The following is a 17,933-nucleotide window of genomic DNA, read 5'->3' on the forward strand; positions in this document are numbered from 1 at the left end:
AAATAATTAACTTTCCAAATGCTAATAGACAGATTTTCTCATATATTCAGAGCTTTCTTTACTCTAGGCAAGCTATTGTCTCCTGGCATATGTTTACAGTTACGGTAGACAGATTTAGATAATCTGTTTACCTAATCTCAGCAAATATTTGCATATTAATGCGCAGAGTCTGTGGGCAAGGGGCAAGAAGCTTTCTGGTTTCCACTTGAAGTCTGTTTGTATTCTGTGACCAATATGTCCTCATTTGAGAAGGAAGTACAAAAAAGAAAAAGAGTGCATTCCCCAAAACATGATTTTAAACCATCAGCTCCTATGTAAACCGTGTTTTTTCTTTATCAGCTTTTTAATGGTATCTAAATTAGTAAACAGCAGTTTGAACAGGAAGACTTGGCTAAGGTATCCACTGGCTAGACCGGAAGTCCTGAAAGAGCAGAGGTTAAGTCTGAAGAGAACAGCAGACAGATATCCAAATCATTTCTACTTCTATCCGATGGCTTGAAAGTAAATACAAATAATTAAATCATTAAGAATTAAGTCAAAAAGACGGCAGAGGTGTAACTATATGTGGATTATTTAAAACAAAAATGTTTTAAGAATTCTCCTCATTAAGAATCTTTCAGTTATTTTTAAATAGATGTCTCTTTTTTCATATTGTCTAGTATATACGCAATATAATGTGCAGTGAAATAATCATGCTTACCAATATCAATGATGCTTTAAAAGTGAATTAATCAATAACAGATATTCTGTGAGGTGAAACTTAATGATATTTTGAACCAGCACATGCTAAGCTTTGATTCAGACTTCAACCAAAGTAAACTCAACATATGAGGGGAAGGGGGCTGCTGGAGTTTCTGTGCTTTGCTCTCTCTCTAAGGACATGGAAGGAATAATGAATGTCAGGTCTGAAGGAGGAGAGAGCGGGATAAAAAGAAACCGAAATAGAGCAGCTTTCATGACAGCATGGATCTCCACTGGGACATGAAGCTGCTCATTAAAACCTTTCTTAGTGTAGGGGAGAGGAGGTAACTGGTGTTTTCTGTAGTAGTTAGAGACCCCAAAGACACCTTGTTCTCTTCCTACACTCTCACCCATCCTGTGAAGCTGCAAAGTTTGTGATTATGTAAAGTTCATGGTTGTGCGTTACCTGTTGTGCTCCTGAACTCTCTGTTGTTGCATCTCCATTCATTATGTAACATGTTGCCTTATTTCTTTTTAACCTAAACTAAATATGATGATACAAGACTTTCAGTTATATATTTTCCCCACTCATGAGTTGTATTTGGCTGTATAGTCTTTCTCAAGTCTCTCTGTGGCTTTTCCCCTCAGCACTAAGGCACCCAATGAAAACAAAGCAAGCTCAAGGCTATGCAGCCCTACAGTTATAGAATGGGAGTGCCCAAACCCTGGGTATAAATACCCAAAGCTCCATCTATATTTAGTATCACTTCCCCTTTGAAGAGAGGCCCAGTTTTGTCAGAGGAGATGAGTGCGCTGTGTAATTCTTGTATAGCTCCTAGCCACAGCTTCTCTCTATATTTTTCATATTTGGGTTGAGCTGTTGCAATTCCAGCGCCAGACCATCCTTCCCTGGAAGAGGCTCATTTACAATATTGATGGCTGGTCTTGTGTAGAGGGACTAAGGATGACTGAACAATCACGTCAGCTCACCATTTATTGGTAAAAGTCAAGCGTTGCCCAGAGGTACGATTAGGAAACCCAATTACTTTCAGACTATACTTACACTGTGCTGCCCACCTGCCTTGGGCTTACAGTTGTTTCTTTTATTACTTCCATTCTTTATTAATCTTATTCTGACACTTCTTCTATATTCTCATTTTTAAATTTTTCTCTCCAGTGCCAGTATTATTACTTGTTTTGGGGTTTGTTTGTTTTTTTAACCATGCTCACCTTTCATTAAAGTGTTTTTGTCATTCTTGCAGGTAAGTCTTAATAGCAGAAAAATCTATACTTTTTGGATTAAAAACAAACTGCCCACTGTTTCTGATTTTCCTGCTGTCTGGTATTCATAAAAAGAGATGATCAAGATGTACTCTATTGCATCTGTAAATGTCTTTTGATGACAACAAGATATTTTTTTTTACCATGTCTGAGCCAAGTTACTTTATTACATTACGTTAGCATGCGTGATGTTACATTTCATAAGATGCCATACTGGCAGCTTTTTGGGCCAGTGGAAAAAGTGATTACAGGCCTTTGGCAGCAAAGGCTAACCAACAGATGACAAAAACAAATGCGTTTAGCAGAGATTCCCAAAAATAGCTTTCAGTATTGGTGGTGATGTCAGGCTGAGGTTATTTTATGGATTGCAAGGTGTTTACTTGTAGGAAGAGCCTGACATAATCCACAGAAGGTTCCAGTCCCCTTGCCCATGCACAATCTACCATTCAAATACTAATATTAATTCCCACATATTGGTTGTGTGCTACAGGGTTGTAAAACTCAGACATATGCATGGTGAACCTTAGGATGAAAAGACATTAAAATGTTCTTTTCTCAGAATAATACTAAGTAATACTAACCACCAATAATGTTATAAAAAACATATTTACTGTGACTATTAAGTATATTTTCATTTTCATTTATTTAAAAACAGTGTCCATTTTTACTGTAGCACTGAAAGTCAAAATACAGTACAGAACATCATGAAGCATAATTTCATTTCATGGATCTTAAGATGTTTTGGCCATGAAGCAAATTTAATATGCATGATGGGGTAAATGTGCAGAAGACCTTTAAACACAATATAATGCAGTTTAGTATCTGCTATAATCTCAATGTCATACACGTGGAATTATCATGTTTCTTAAAAAGTGTCTGCAAAACCTGAAAAAGTAGGATTCATGGCAGAGCTGTTGAATTGCCCCTAATGAAGTGGTAGATATAAGATACATTACATATATATAAATAAATAATTATTATAGAAACTAGATTAAAAAAAATATTCAAATAGCCATAAAAAAAACAGGAAATCTTTTTCCAGGATATATTTTTGGTGGTTTTGTTTTTAAGATTTGAAGTCAAATATATTTTAAAGAAAAAAATAAATAAACAAATAAAGGTTTCTTCCACAGTGACCAAATCATATAAAACTTGGTATTGAACTGGCTGGCAGATTTATAAAGATGGATGGGACCTGGTAGAATCTGGTGTTGGAGGGATATGAGTGGAAATAGATGGGGTTAGCGGCTCTCCGGTGTAATAAAAGAAATGAAAGTAGTAATAGACTCTCAGTGAATTCCATTAGGGACACATCGACACTACACAAGCCATTCATTATGATGATGCTGTGAAGTGAGATATTTCATTGTGGAACCCAATGCCCGGTGTGAAAGGGGACGCTGAGGGATGGGTGGAGCACAAAGGTCTGCCTCAGCCTCGTTTACTGCAGTTCTCTTCTGTTTCTATGGAGATTTGAGGCTTTTCAGCCAATCAATCAATGAAAGCATGCTTTTCATCAGGCAACCTTGAGGTTTTCTATGGAAGCGCTGATAGGCAGGAGCGCATTGAAATCTTGTGTTTGAAAATGTGTACGACTTTCCAAGGCTGTGTTGAAACAGTCCAAATGGATTTGTAAACCAAGTAGTGTGTTTAGAATAATTTGAGTTTATTTATAATAGACATTTGTCAGATGGCAAATGCTCTCCCAGTTGTTTATTCGTTTTTAATTGGTTTTTGTATACAGTGTCGTTTTCATACAGTTTCATACTGCGTCTCATCTTTTCTAGGTGGAAAGGGAGGAAAGAAGAAGAAAACAAAGGCTGGCTCTAAACCTACTAAAGCCAACGGGTCCAATTGGGCCAATGTTCCCCTGCCCCCTCCTCCTGTTCACCCTCTCCCTGGTACTGAGATGGACCATTATCCCAATGATCACCACGACGGGGGAGGGTATGTCTGCTAATATAAAAAAAATACACACAAATTATTCCATCTTGAATGGATAATGAAAAACCATTTAAATGCATAGAAACAACATACACACTTTACAGCTCAGTTTTCAGTAGAAAATGAAGCACGACACAAGTTTTATTTTAACCAAACGATCAGATACAAAATCTTTCAAACTGCTCTCCTTTTTTGTATTTGTCATTATTTTTCATTAACTTTTACAGCCCATTTGACCCAATTATGTTGTTTTCTGGATCACCTCCCATTTCACACTGGGCCTCCTGTTTTTTGGTGCAACCAAATGTAATACGTCAGTTTATTTTAGTCTACTAATCCTGCCTATACCCAGACAATTAAGACATTACAACTTTTAAATTATTTTTTGAAAATCAGCTCAAATACAAGTCATGCTGTCAAGAATTTGTTTAAAAATATTGTGTCCACTGTCATTGAAAATCTGTTGTAGCCAAGTTAAGGCTTTTAGGAAACATTTAGGAGGCTAAGAAGCCATACGCAGAAGCTTTGTAACTGGCAATTCTGATATTGAAGAGAAGAAGCATGAGCTCATGTGGAAGCGCAAGAAAATTAAACCTGTTCCAAGTAATATTTTGTGTGTTTTGTGGGCAGCTTGCTACACACAAAATAAAAATGGCAGTACAAAAGAAATGATCACAGAAAGCAAAGCGATGTAGATGATGTCCAACAACTTCTTGTATAAGCAACACACTAAATCTGGTTGCATTGTGCATTAATGTCATCTGACTGTACCTCACTCAGTTTATTGACTTAGTACTGTAAATCTGATGAGAAGCAAAGGATCAATGCGCGTATAGTCTCTACAGGCAGCACACGTGCTCTTTTGCACAGGGCTCTTACACAAAAACCCACATACAGATGGGTGCCAATCAAACTATCTGCTGACCCGTTTTTCTATCTATAAAATAAATGAAAATAAAACATGTCTGTCTTTGTGAGTTTGTAGACATACGGGTATCTTTGGCTTAATCTCGCTGATGAATTCCATAGTGGGAAAAAACCCCTCCTAATAGCCCTGTTTTGTAAAGATAGATTTATGTTATCCACACACACTGAGGCTGAAGTTGATATAAAAAGCTGGATTCTTATAAATGATTAATGTCGTACCAGACATCTGATATTTTTTGTTTAATTTTCATTTAATGTAATGGTGCAGTGGTTTGCACTGTTGCCTCACAGCCTTTCTTTGTAGAGTTTGTCTGTTGCCTTGTTTTTGCGTTAGTTTCCTCTTGAATCAAGCTTCCAGCGACGGTCCAAAGAGATAGTTGTTAGGTTAATTGGGGATTCTACATTAGCTGTCGGGGTGAATATGATAGTTTACCTGGTAAACATGGATGGAAATGGATTTTGTGTGGTAAATGCAGTAAATCAACGCTGTACTTTAAGTGTGAACTAACAGTAACTTGTGTAAGTGATTGTGAGAGTGTCTCTCTTTGGTCCAGTTGGCACCATGTCCTCTTACTCCCATTTCCAATCTGGGAGAGTCATCTGCTTTAATAGGCTATCTGGCAAATGAAGAGTCTCATGCACTGTAAATCTGAGGCTGCTCTTAATGGCAGCAGATTAAAACAGTTATGTCCTATGGAGTGTGCACTGACAAATTTCTATAATGAACACCTTCTTTATGGCTAGTATTATTTCAGCATGTATAAGCACAGCTATGAGGAATTGAAGCTTGACACCAACTGTAATTCTAATCAGGACTGTTGTATAACAAATTGCTGTCCAATGAAAGTTGGAGAAGGTCACAAAACTGTGTTAGCACATATCAGTTTCTTTTGACATATTTATTTTTTTATGCTATCTACTTTTCTCAATCGTCTTTTACTTGCAGACACTGACAATATCACACATCTACAGTAATGACATTACTATGTCTGCCCATACTTTCCAGTTTGATTTCTATAAAATATGCATAGCTTTAAAATCAGCAAACTGTGCTAAATTAAATTAGTAGATTATCATTTTCGGTTGTGGTGATTAAACCTCCAAGCTCCTTATTTTCTAAGTCTATCAAATGCTTCTGGCATTTTCAGATAAACTCATTGGTTGATAATTGGGAAAATACTAAATAGTAAAAATAAGTCGATATTAATCAGTAACAAAAATAACTGCTTATAGCTCTTGCTCAGGCTATATGTAACCTTAACTACATTTGTGTGGTAAACATGCATTTTCCCTCAGGTATGAGAGTGATGGTTGGGGACCGCCCATGCCTGTGCAGACATATCTCCACCAGGGCATGGAGGATGAGCTGGAGGAAGAGGAAGAAAGAGTTCCCACCCCGCCTATCCGGGGGGTCGCCTCATCCCCTGCTGCTGTGTCCTTTGGACAGCAGTCCACAGCCACCCTGACCCCCTCTCCCCGAGATGAGATGCAGCCCATGCTCCAGGCCCATTTGGATGAGCTGACCAGAGCGTACCAACTGGACATGGCAAAACAAACATGGTAAACACAGCAGCATTAAAAAGCATTGTAAATATTTAAATTAGATACTGCAGTCCTATCAATCTATTTATCTAGACAGATATACTATTGTAGTCGTACATGCATTGGTTTTATTTTACAGTGCTTACTGTACATTGTGTTCCTGTTTATTGCTTCCAGGATTTATTCTGTTCCTGCAGTATTCCTCATGTCAACTGTGTGTGCAGCGGAGATAAACCCATTAATCATTCCATTTTAATGGGCCCATGCTACCACTTAGGCGACTACTGTATTTTGCTCACTCTAAGAGACACAATTTCGTACCCATGGTTGTTTACTCCCCCTACACTCGTACGGTGCATTCCATTGTTGTGCTCATGCAAGTCAGATGAAGACCATGCTTCATTCTGTCAGCAACGCACAGAGAATGAGAGACTGGCATTCATTCATAATAGTGAAGTGGGTGGTAGTGGGGGAGCTGGGAAGCCTTGTCAGGAAGGAGATGTCATGTTACCCAGTAATGACTCTGTTGGTTAGAGAGCATCTCTGACAACACCAGAGGGCCAGTAATTACAACCAATTCCCACTGCAAACCGCGTCAAAGACTTTGCACTCCTCTAACAAACGTGACTGTCAGCAGAGCAGGCTGCCACTGAGGTGACAGCCATGTGTCGACAGGCCCGGAGAGCATCCCTTTATACCATCCACAGCAGCAATTAGTAGGTCATTGTGTTAGCATACAAGCTGCACTGTGGAATTAGTGAAATTGTCCATATTTATTCAGCGGCCCACATAATACAGGTCTCTGTAATTAGCTCTACATTTCCACATGTTCGATAGTCATCACCGCTCCACATTCCCCAATATCAGATTATATGGAGTATTTATTTATTTTAATTTTTTTTTACCAGGCACATGCAGGGAGGCTCTCTTCCTCCCCAGGCTCCAGCTCCTCCAGTGGGCTACGTGTCGAGCACAATGGTTTCCGACCTGGAGACTGACCTGCCTGATGATGAGGAGGAGGAGGAGGAAGATGAGGAGGAGGATGAAGGCTATGGAGCCAGGCATCCCCGCGGAATTGAGCACACACCAGGGTCTAGCATGGACAACCTGGACAGCTCTTTAACAGGTAAGGCTGTTGGATTTGTATCTGGAGCCGGCGGGGCTTTAACCTAATGTTGTTAACCGCAGTATAATTTATTTTAATGCATAAGTAAATGGGATTTGTTTCTTTTTATTCAAATGTCCATAAGCAGGTAAAATGCATTCAACTCCCATTGTTGTTACATCTTGTTTAACGGCAAGTGGATTGTTGTTCATAACACGTTCTTCATGACTTTGGTGTGTTAATTTTTGGCCCTCAATCAAGTTTTTTAAGCACCTTTGGCAGGCTCTGGGGAATTACAATTATCATTTTCAAAAAAGAAAACAGATAAGAAAGTCCATGAATTTTAAACAGGATAGTGAGAGGGAAATTAAGAGGAGGGAGAGGGTAGGGGAGAGTGACTGTGATTTAACTTGCACACAGCTCCGGAGCCAGAGCCAACCGTATCTTCCCGAGGAGATTTGAAATAAATTTCACGTGCGGCATATTCCATTCCAGACTAGAGGCACCATTTCCATTTTTACAACTCACTGAAAACTTTTACAGCCGTCTGTTAAGGGGACATATGAAGGGCATGACATTGCAGTGGAAGAGCTGGGTTCTGGATTGCTGCTATCATACTGACCAGGCCTGACTATCCATCTGCAATGTAAAGGGGTAAAAGTGCAAAAATGGACTTTTATGATAAAAGTGACATATGGGGAATAGGTTTGGTAGAAATTTCTAGTTTAGTGTTGACCTGTGATACTGTGTATCCCTCAGGTTATGTGTGTAAACACTGAAAAATAAAGGCTATATTGAGACATTTATGGGTGGTAAGAATAAGGAAGAGAGCAAAAAATCGAAGGAGCTGGGCTATCTGAGAGAGAAAGCTCAAAAATAAGAAGACAAACAGTGCTGTATATTGGCCTACCCTGTCAGTAGAAACATTAAAGAGTGGTTTTCCAGGGGATGATGGAACAGTGGTTTTGGTAGCACTGACACATGCTGCTGCTGATGTATTTAGAGGAATATAAAGCGGCAACGGGGCCCTAATCTGCTGCATCTCTCCTCCACTGTATTACTCTGAAGACAGCACTATTTCTTTTTATCTCTCTCCAAGTCTGCCTCTCACCCCATCGTTTGACAACACAGACACGGCCCCAGCTCCGGGGTGAGCAGGAGGAAGAGAGGGAAAAGGGGAGACGCTGCTGAGATTTATTGTAGCCACCGTTTTAAGGCTACACAAACAGGGGAGGGGCAGGAGTGAGATTGCTGTCAAGCGTCGCTTGATGGATTTGTCATTGTTTTAATAATATGGAAATAGGTCTGTTTTCATAATGTTACACCAAAGGCCAGTAAATCTAACTTTTCAGTGATGTTCCAGAAAAAAAAAGAAGAAAAGAACCTGCACTCTCCTCAGGGGCCATTTTTCACCAGCGGACTGTCTGCACAGGTTTTCCAATGCGTTATTCCATGCTCTGAGTTAAGGCAACTTATTTTTAGCTGATAAATGTAACTCCTCCTGTTGTGGTAGTATTACAGAGCGATTGCTTGCACGAGCTACAGCGTTGAGGTGAACACGTAGGTATTACTTGGCTCTATATAGGTCATGCACAGCTAAGATGTGGTGGCAGTGAAGCTGTTATGCGTACAATGACTTGAAAGCTTGGCTGTTCTGGGCGATTACTCACCCATAAAGTCTTGCCAGGTTTGCGAGGTGTGGGGTCAGATCTCCTGGTGGCAGGTAGACGCCTGCTCATCAGGGGGAATGATTTTCCTACTTAACGACATGCAGATTAGGGTTCCCGTCAGTGTAAATCAGTTTTAGTGGCAGGAGGGAGGCAGCCTGGGTTTTACTGCCCTCCATCCGCCTAGCGTTTACTGGTCTTGCTCTATCAGTGCATGGAACATGGAGGGTGTCGGCCAGCTTTTTTCGAGAACACAGTTTGGCCCATTGCTCTTGTTCAAGATGTGATAAAATGGCAGATATGTAGAGCAAACCTTGGTCTGGAGCCAAAAAAAGTTATATTTCTAGGGCAAAAAGAAAACTAGATTGAATTTTTATCAAATTATGTTAGAATGATCACAGTTTGATTGGATTGCTGTTTCTGAGAATAGAAGTGCTCCAGAGGTTCTGCAGTAGAAAGTGGCAGTTAGAGCAACTGAAAAGTCATTCTGTGATGTGATTTGCTGAGGCAGTGTTCCTTCGCTGAGCCGAAAGGACTTGGAAGCTTCAGTGCTTTGGCTGGCACTGCCTATACTTCATTATCTGCTCTATTCTTTGTGGGAGGATTGGACCCAGCGGAATTGCTGTCTTTCTTTCTTAGTGAAAAACTCTTAGAAAAGAATTTCAAAGAAAATGGCCAGGAAAGATGGAGGGCTCAAACTAGTTGCCTTCGATTTCAGTTTGCTCTGTAAAAATGGGATGTGTAAGGGGGTACTCTACCTTATGCAAGCCTATATTTTATAGAAGTTTCCATTAATCTGAGAGAATTTCCCTGCAATAGGAGTGAAAAGATGTTGCAATCTCTTCTGTTGAAAGTGCAATTCCATAAAGTCACAACCAGTGACTAAGTTACAGTCTCTTTGAGACATCTGGTTACAGACAAAGAGACTCACAGATGGGGAAGTTGGAGAAGCCTTTGAAGGGGATTTCCCAGTGTGTCTGGTTAAATAAACCACAGTGATATTAACAAGTTTTATGTCCAATTGTTAATGTGATCTATTGTGTTGCAAAGGGAAGTGCCATCTGAGAGAGCACACTCATGTGTTAGTTGTGTTCATTTGAATCACAGCCTGCAATATGCAGCAGTCCTGGGCCAAGAATCTGCTACCCTTTGTATTATCCTGACCTTTTAATGAATCCTGCTGCTAACTTTTGTCCCCACCGTTCTCTAAACAACCTTTAGCCTCACATCTCCCCAATTCTGTGTTACACCAGTTTGTCCAATCACATCGCTCTGTGTGAGGGAAGGATAGTGTGTGTGAGCTGAGTGCTTGGGTTTATGCCACTTTAGCAAAGACTGCCAAACCAGTCCCACTGAAAGCTGTCACATTAGCCGACTGTTCTCTGTGTTTTTGCTTGCCAAAATGGCATATTTTTATTGGCAGAGTGATGCTTTTATATTTAAAGTGCTGGCCTAGCTTTTTATGCGAAGGAAGAAAAATTAAGGCATAAAGACATATAGTAGCATATAAGCCAAAAGCCTGACAATATATACACATTTTATTTATTTGTGCCCCTTTGATCCTGTAAAATACTCGCTTGTGTTGTTGTAGCTTATTGAGCAGTATATTGATTAATGCTCATAGAATTTTAAATCATTAAAGTGCTGTGCACATAGAAGTTAAAAACCTGTAGTTTTCTTAAAACTACTGCACATTTTTAGACAGCGATGGTTGTGCATTTTTAAACGGGACTAAAAAAAAATCTGTGCGCATACCTCCAGGTGTTTGATTCAATACGATGTTTTGTGAGATGTCACCTGAGGCAGTCGTGTAGCTAACTCTGCTCTGCACAGGTGCGCTCATTGTTCTTTATCAAAAGACGTGCAAAATAAGTTGATGACAGTCCTGCTGTTCCACTGTGTATATTCTGGTGTGTGTAAATGTGCACTTTTGTGTGTGTGTGTATGCAATGTGTGTGTTTATAATAGATGAAAGAGGGCATGCCAGAACAGAATGACTATACAAAGCGCTCACCTGCAAGAACAGAAATGCCCCACAGCAAATTTAATTCATTTAAGTGTACAATATTCATATTGCTTCTTTTTTTTAAGACCACTCAATAAGTTTATTCATCTAAATGTCTAATCAAAGCACAGATGTTCAGAATGTGAGCTCATATATCCACAGAGGCTATAGCTGTTGAATCTGTATGAGCTTGGGATTTCAGCGTGAGTGTTTCAGATAAATAACTATCCATTTACACACATACTCACATAAACACACACAAACATCTATGCTGAAACCTATGGTGTTCTACAGGGTCCATGGTGAATGGGTGGGGCTCGGCCTCAGAAGATGACCGTAATTTCTCCAGCCATAGGTCCAGTCTGGGCAGTTCATCTGATGGCTCGATTTTTACCCACTGCAGTTTTGCCCAGGCCCTGGTGGCTGCTGCAGACAAGGCAGGCTATCGCCTTGAGGGCACTAGCCTCAGCAAGAGAGGTTGGTGTGTGGGACCAGATATCCATTGCTGGGCTGGACCGTCTGCCACTGACAAATTATCTTTCATCTCTGTTCTAATTATTCCTCCTGTCATCCATTGGCTGATGTTTTCCCCATAATGCTGCCTTGTTATTTTCTTTTCTGTTGCTTTTGGATGCTGTGCCCAGGTTGTGCATGGTACCTGCTCTATATGGCTACATTGCAGGTATCTCCTGATCCTTAAATGTGACTTAGCTCTGATCTGCCTCTGCTTTCTTTGGTGCATTGTGTAATATCTGGGTGATATGCTATGCTTAAAACCTTTTAAGGACTTCAACCAAATGCTCTCCCTTCTAATGAAAACATTTACCTTTTTCCCCTGTTAGGCTTGCTGGATCTTGATTGATAACTTTTCCTTTTCCTGATGACTGTTTTGACTTCACTGTTGGCTCCGTAATATCTTTACTAACCATCTGGCCTGTGGTCCTTTATCCCTCCTGCAGGTAAAGGCTTGTCCCATAGGCCTCGGCCCAGCAGTCCATTTTCAACAGATGGCAGCACAGTCGGCACACACAGCTTGGGCCACCAGAGGGCCACTAGGCCAACTCGCAAACCCAGAAGTCAGGGCACAACACCCCATCGGAGAGATGCTGGTGCAGACGGTGAGGGAGGAAGCAACCGAAAACACATTTTGAAAGTTTAAATAAAAATTTTAGAGACATATTCATGAAGGGGTTATGGTAATATATAACTCATGTATTCAGTTGATTTAGTGTGGTTTTCTCTTGGCACAGACCTACCTCCTCCACCTGAGCCTCCTCCCTGTCAGGGGCAGGGCCGTATCCAGGGGGGCCGCAGTATAAACAGCATGGCGCCCCCAACAGATAGGAAGGCTTCTTCCTTAGAGCGCCCGCCTATGTCAGGATCCCTGTGTGGGCCAGAAGACATGAAGAGCTCTATTGACAGACAGACGCGCACTTCTTTGGAACATCATCGCCAGGTTCAAGACAGGCTGGGCTCTGCAGACCGAGCTGATGATGTCCGCAGGGGCCACAAAACAGGTGCAGATGAAAATATTTAGCCATAAAACGGGAACAGGCATTAATGCATTAAGGCTAACACAGAGATAAAATTTCACTTTAAAGCATAGTATGCAAAAATGTGTGCGCTAATGCGCAATTGCTTTTTTTAAGCATTAGGCTGACAGTCAGGTGAGGCTTTCCATGTGGTTGTTAGGACTTAAAGTTTTTTTTATGAATTAATGTAATAACCAATTGGAAATGTTTGTGATTAAGTGCAGATCAGAGTCTTGCTGCTGTTGTTCAGGAAAGCACATTACATTTTGCTCACATAAACAATTCATCCTTTTTATTTGTTAAAAAATGCACTTTGCAACCTAAAACAAAATCTATAAAATAATTATACTCACATAAAACCATTCATTAGCAAGAAAAATAACATTATTTTCAAAGCAAGTGAAGTCAAAAGGGAAGTGGAACATTTCCTGTTATTGACTGAACTATTTATTTTAATACAAAGATAATTCCTTTCATTATGGCCAGAAAACAACAATAACACAGGAGTTTAGCTGCTGCTGTGCCTTTGCGGTTGGGGATTTTTCTCTAAGTGATTGTGTTGAAGTTAGTCATGCTGCTTTGAGACTGGGCTCCCATGAACAGATTGCACTGTCTGCCACTTGCTCTGGTTTCCAGAATGCCCCCCTCAGCCCTCCCTCAGCCACCGTAATGCCCCTGTAACTGTTGCCAGTACCAGCCTGCTCCACTCCAAGTAAGGCAGGAGGCCCCAGCAACTGAAATGCACTCTAATCGCTTTAGCTTTCTCTTCTCACACAAACAGCAGCTCTCTACACTCCATCTGTGTGTGTGTTCATTAATCTTATGTGTGCACACGCCTGTTTGTTTGTGACCGTTAGAGCTCTTCATGCTGCGCTCCTTGGACTCTTTGTGCCAGGAGTTTCTCAGACAGTTAATCTGAGGCTGTGAGACAAAGACAGGTGTCACAATCAGCATCTTTACGAAAAACACTGTAGGTGAATTCCCTCATGTTTCAGTGCACTGACTGATTTGCAGTAGACTCCAGTGAGGTCAGGGAAGGCTATATTACAGTCATTAGCAGAGCAGTGGGGAGCAGTTTGATGAGATTTCACGCAATGATGGAGACTACTGAGGGTCAATGTTATGTTGCCCTGCAGCAGGAGGTGCCACAGCAGCCAGTAGTCCCCCTGTTATTGTATTTACCCTCATCGTAAGGGTGGTGGCTGCAAGGCCATGTGCGAAGCTGAGAGTCCTCTCCGTGGCACGCCCTGGCATTGCTCGTTGGCACGGCCACTCTGCAGATGTCAAGAGTGTGGGGTGGTGGTTGCAAAGTGTTCTTTGTCTCCATGCATCAGATGCAAGATGTGTAACACTGCAATAACAAAAGTTCAAACTTAAAGTATGCCTCTCGGTTCCTATGTGTGTATTTTTAGAAGAGGGGTGTCTGCCATATAGTAAACCATCGTTCCCCTCCCCTGGTGGCCACAGTTCTGGCACAGGCTCCTCCAAGGGCTCAACAGGGCCACGCAAGACTGAGGGTCCACGACAACCACAGCAGTGGACCGCCACAGAGCATGCTGAATTTCTGGGGACCAACGGACAAGGACAGTACTCAGGAGAGTTATGTGAGTAATTTAGTACTTTGATGTTTGACAGCAGTGTTTTATGGTATATGGCACGGCACATATACTGCAGTAAAAAGGGCAAGTTTTGTAGTGCAGCAATGCTTACCATAAAATTACTATAACTGCATCTTGCCAAACAACAGTTTATCCACCCTACTTGTGCACACTTCCTGTGTTAAGTGTGTCTGGCTGTTTCAGCATATATTTTCTGCAAAAGCTTGTCAGTGTTTGTGTATGTGGATGGATTTAACTTAGATTTTATTGTACTGGCAGTTGTTGTTTTAACTTGGGAAAGAGTCAGTCCAGCTGTTTCCTTTGAATTCCTGGCAAAAATGCCTCCCAACATGTTTAATAGGTTCTTTACTTAAAGTTAACAATTTTTTTCTTTTTTTTCGCCAATCCTAATGTTTTCTTTTATTCCTCTTCTCACAGAGTGATCTGCCTGCAGTTTAAACTGGAGAGAACCTGTTCTCTCTTTGGAAGAGTGACACCCTCTTTGCCGGGGTAGTGAACTTTGTCCTTACCTGTGTGTTCTCAGAGGGAAGCAGTGCAGCAATGAGAACTACGGAGAAAAACAGTGTCACAGAACTGTAAATGCGATGTATAGACACAGACATACTGTACATCTTACTATGTTTTTTGTCCTCAAGAAAATATTTTCCACCTCCTACCTTACTCCAATTTTCTTTTTGTTAGAAAAAGGCAAGTTAAAAAAGAAAAAAATCAAAACATCTATAAGAGAACAAATTTTCTGGTAACTGCCCTTGAGGAAAAGGGGATTTTGTTTCCTGTAAATATATTCTTTAACTTGTTGTTGCATTGCTATGCAAGCCTGATTCTGTTTGAGCTTTTTATTTCCATATACAGGAACAGTTGGGTTTTATCTGGTTATTTGTATTATATGTGAAATGAGTGGCTGTTGTGCCATAAAATAATTGTTTTATAATCCATTGTTTGTTGATAGCTACCATTAATTATTATCATTATTATTGTTATTATTAATTATTGTTTTTGCACTGCAATTTTTGGTGATAAGCACAAAAAAACATAGCTCCTGCTGACATGAAGAACCGGAAGAATATGTGAAGAGGAGTTTCTGTACTGTAAAGTAGAGAGAAGAAAAATATATGCTAATGTACAGAGAGATATTAAAGAGTAATGCTTTGCTCACAGACAGCAACAAATAAGGCGCCCATTTCCACAGTTGAGACAAATTGGGTGGCAGACACACAAGGTTCCTGAGGGTCTGAAGGACAGATACGAGGCCAAAAGAAGTACAGAAAGGATTCTGTATTGCTGTAGTTGGTTATTTAACCCCTAAAATAATAGAAATATCTAGTTTTCGATGTTTGGGGGCAACTCCAAGCATTGGCTCCATTCTAGTACAAGGGTTTCCGAGCATTTCAAATTCTGTTTCTTTTTTTCATTTCTATTAGGTTTTACTACCTAAATAATTCAGTAAAACAGCACACTTAGAATAAAACGGTTAAAAGGGAGGAGTCGCTGAAATCTATCCGCATGCTGCAGTCCGGTCAGAGCACTTACAAAGGCAGATTTGTGATTCTTCTATGGCCTTAATAGGTAGGAAACACAAACAAAGGAGCATTTATTGTTATTAGTGGTAATGTTACTCCTAAATCATGAGTGGAACAACAGCAATTGTTTACATCTTTTGTGTTTTTTTTTTGTTTGTTTCATTTTATTGTCTTTTGGTTACTAATATTTTTTTAATTGTTTGATTTTTACAGCACTTACTCTTTGGTGTTTGTGATGTTGTCACTGGGTACAGCATGATCCAGGAAAACAACACACCGACCTGCTGGGTTCAGCTGGGTGCTGTTCATTAATGAAATCTACAGAAGCGGCGGTTGGCCTCCAGTATGCTAAGATCAGCACAGTCTTGTGTCAGTGATGTTAAGGGATAAAAATGAGTGCGTATGTTTTACAACGTAGCTTTGAGTGGAGCGAAAATGGAGAAAGGCCTTGTATATTAACTAGTAGGTCTCACTGCCTCCATGTGTGCAACCCGAGTGTGGAGCAGAACACTTTCCGTCTGCCCAACTGCCACAATACACACACACTTATCTTTTGCCGCTTTCGACTTCTCAGCCTCTGATTCTCAATTGTTGTCTTTTTAAACGACTTTTTTTTTTCTTTTTTGGTTGTCCTTTTTTTTAATGAGAAGCTTGTTTCTTTGTATGCCTTTTATGGACTCCAAAACGCTGCTTAAAACAATGATGTTTTCAATATTAATGTTCAGGATTTTTGTGGTTTAATGACTGTTTGTTTTGTCTTTTTTTGTACTGCTAATGTTGATAAAGGGGGGGTGGGAAACTAAAGGCCATCAGATGCTGTTGTACTGTTGTCGTCATGCCATGTCATTTTGGTTTTTTTACCATCCACCCAGTGGCCAGTGTTCTGGAAATGAGGTGCAAAGAGTATCTCAGGTTATTTTACATTCTGGTGGTGTTTATGTATGTGTATATATGTGTATATATCCATACGCATCTCCACTTGATTATGCCATTCCATTTTCATTGACAGTTTATCCCTCTCATGTCTGATTCTGTCGTCCCCTCTTTTCTTTTCTGCTGTGGACTTTGAGTATAATGTGCTGGTTCATCCACCTTAAGATGTCAGTAAAAAGAACATACCAAATTAAGATTGTCTAATGCGTTTTAGTGTCTCTTTAATACTCATTTTCTTTTAAATCACAGTGTCGTTTTGTATTTATTAAAATGATAATAAAAGTATATTGTGAAATATGCATAAAGATTTGTGAGATATAAAATGTGTTTTTTTTTTTTCCGTTCCTTGTAAAGTTTGGTGTCAGAGCCGAGCAGCGAGGCCATAATGAGATGAAAGGCACACTGTGCTCACAGCATGGTGAAGTGCCGGGTCAGTAGTCGTCACTCTTCATCTTGCATGTTCACTGCACTGCTCTTCTCATGTCAAAACTGAAGAAACTTACAATCCTTTCAACACAAGGAGTAAAAATGCTCACAATTTGCTTGTCAGGAGGACAAAGGATAAAAGTGCTTTTCCTCTCCTTTGTTCATTTTCTCAATATTGTTGGTTCTTTGTAGCCTATCTGTGTGTTGCCTTTTTTGCTATAAAAGAGGATTAAAAATGACAAAAAGAGAAAGGTGTTGGGTGAAGTCTTTCTGTACAGTAAAGGGTGAGGTCGACACCCTGATCCAATGCCATTTCTACAGTACGGTACATTCTCCTTTTTTTCCCCTGTAAACCACCTTCTGTATTCACTTGCATGTCCAAGAAGAGAGTGGATCAAGAAAATAAACTTTTACAGCTTCATTCCCACGTCCTGTAAGATAAATCCATGTTCTTTTATTTCCTTGTACCTGGATCAATATCAAATAAAATATTTTTGAAAAATGGAAAATGGCTTTGTCTTTGATAGAAAGACTATAGCGCGGGAGGTTAGATTCGACACAGTATGACAGACAAAATACATACAGTACATACAAAAATACAGTCAAACAAGATTATTTTCAAGGTTAAATATTCAGTTTTTCTTGGATACTTGCACTGCAGCTGCAACATTAAAAATGCAACTTTGCCTTTTTTCTACAAAACATGGCCCTGCTAATATCTTAATAGTGTTTGACTCAGCAACAGCACAAG

At 40.1% G+C, this 17,933-nt stretch overlaps 1 protein-coding gene across 8 annotated transcripts in view; it reads left to right on the forward strand.

Moving 5' to 3' along the window:
* Positions 1–17,691, forward strand: part of robo2 (roundabout, axon guidance receptor, homolog 2 (Drosophila)) — a 265,284-nt gene extending 247,593 nt beyond the window's left edge. For all 8 annotated transcript variants that reach the window (XM_084950516.1, XM_084950518.1, XM_084950519.1 and 5 more), the window contains 7 exons: positions 3,750–3,909; positions 6,130–6,393; positions 7,284–7,501; positions 12,112–12,270; positions 12,403–12,669; positions 14,097–14,288; positions 14,721–17,691. In XM_084950516.1, the coding sequence (XP_084806642.1) occupies positions 3,750–3,909; positions 6,130–6,393; positions 7,284–7,501; positions 12,112–12,270; positions 12,403–12,669; positions 14,097–14,288; positions 14,721–14,722 (1,262 nt within the window). In that variant the 3' untranslated portion in view covers positions 14,723–17,691. The remainder of the gene's footprint in view (positions 1–3,749; positions 3,910–6,129; positions 6,394–7,283; positions 7,502–12,111; positions 12,271–12,402; positions 12,670–14,096; positions 14,289–14,720) is intronic.
* The last annotated feature ends 242 nt before the right edge of the window (positions 17,692–17,933 follow it).

This window comes from Perissodus microlepis, chromosome 14 (assembly GCF_051167445.1).
Source record: "Perissodus microlepis isolate ML-2025 ecotype Zambia chromosome 14, ASM5116744v1, whole genome shotgun sequence".
NCBI classification, from domain to species: Eukaryota; Metazoa; Chordata; class Actinopteri; order Cichliformes; family Cichlidae; genus Perissodus; species Perissodus microlepis.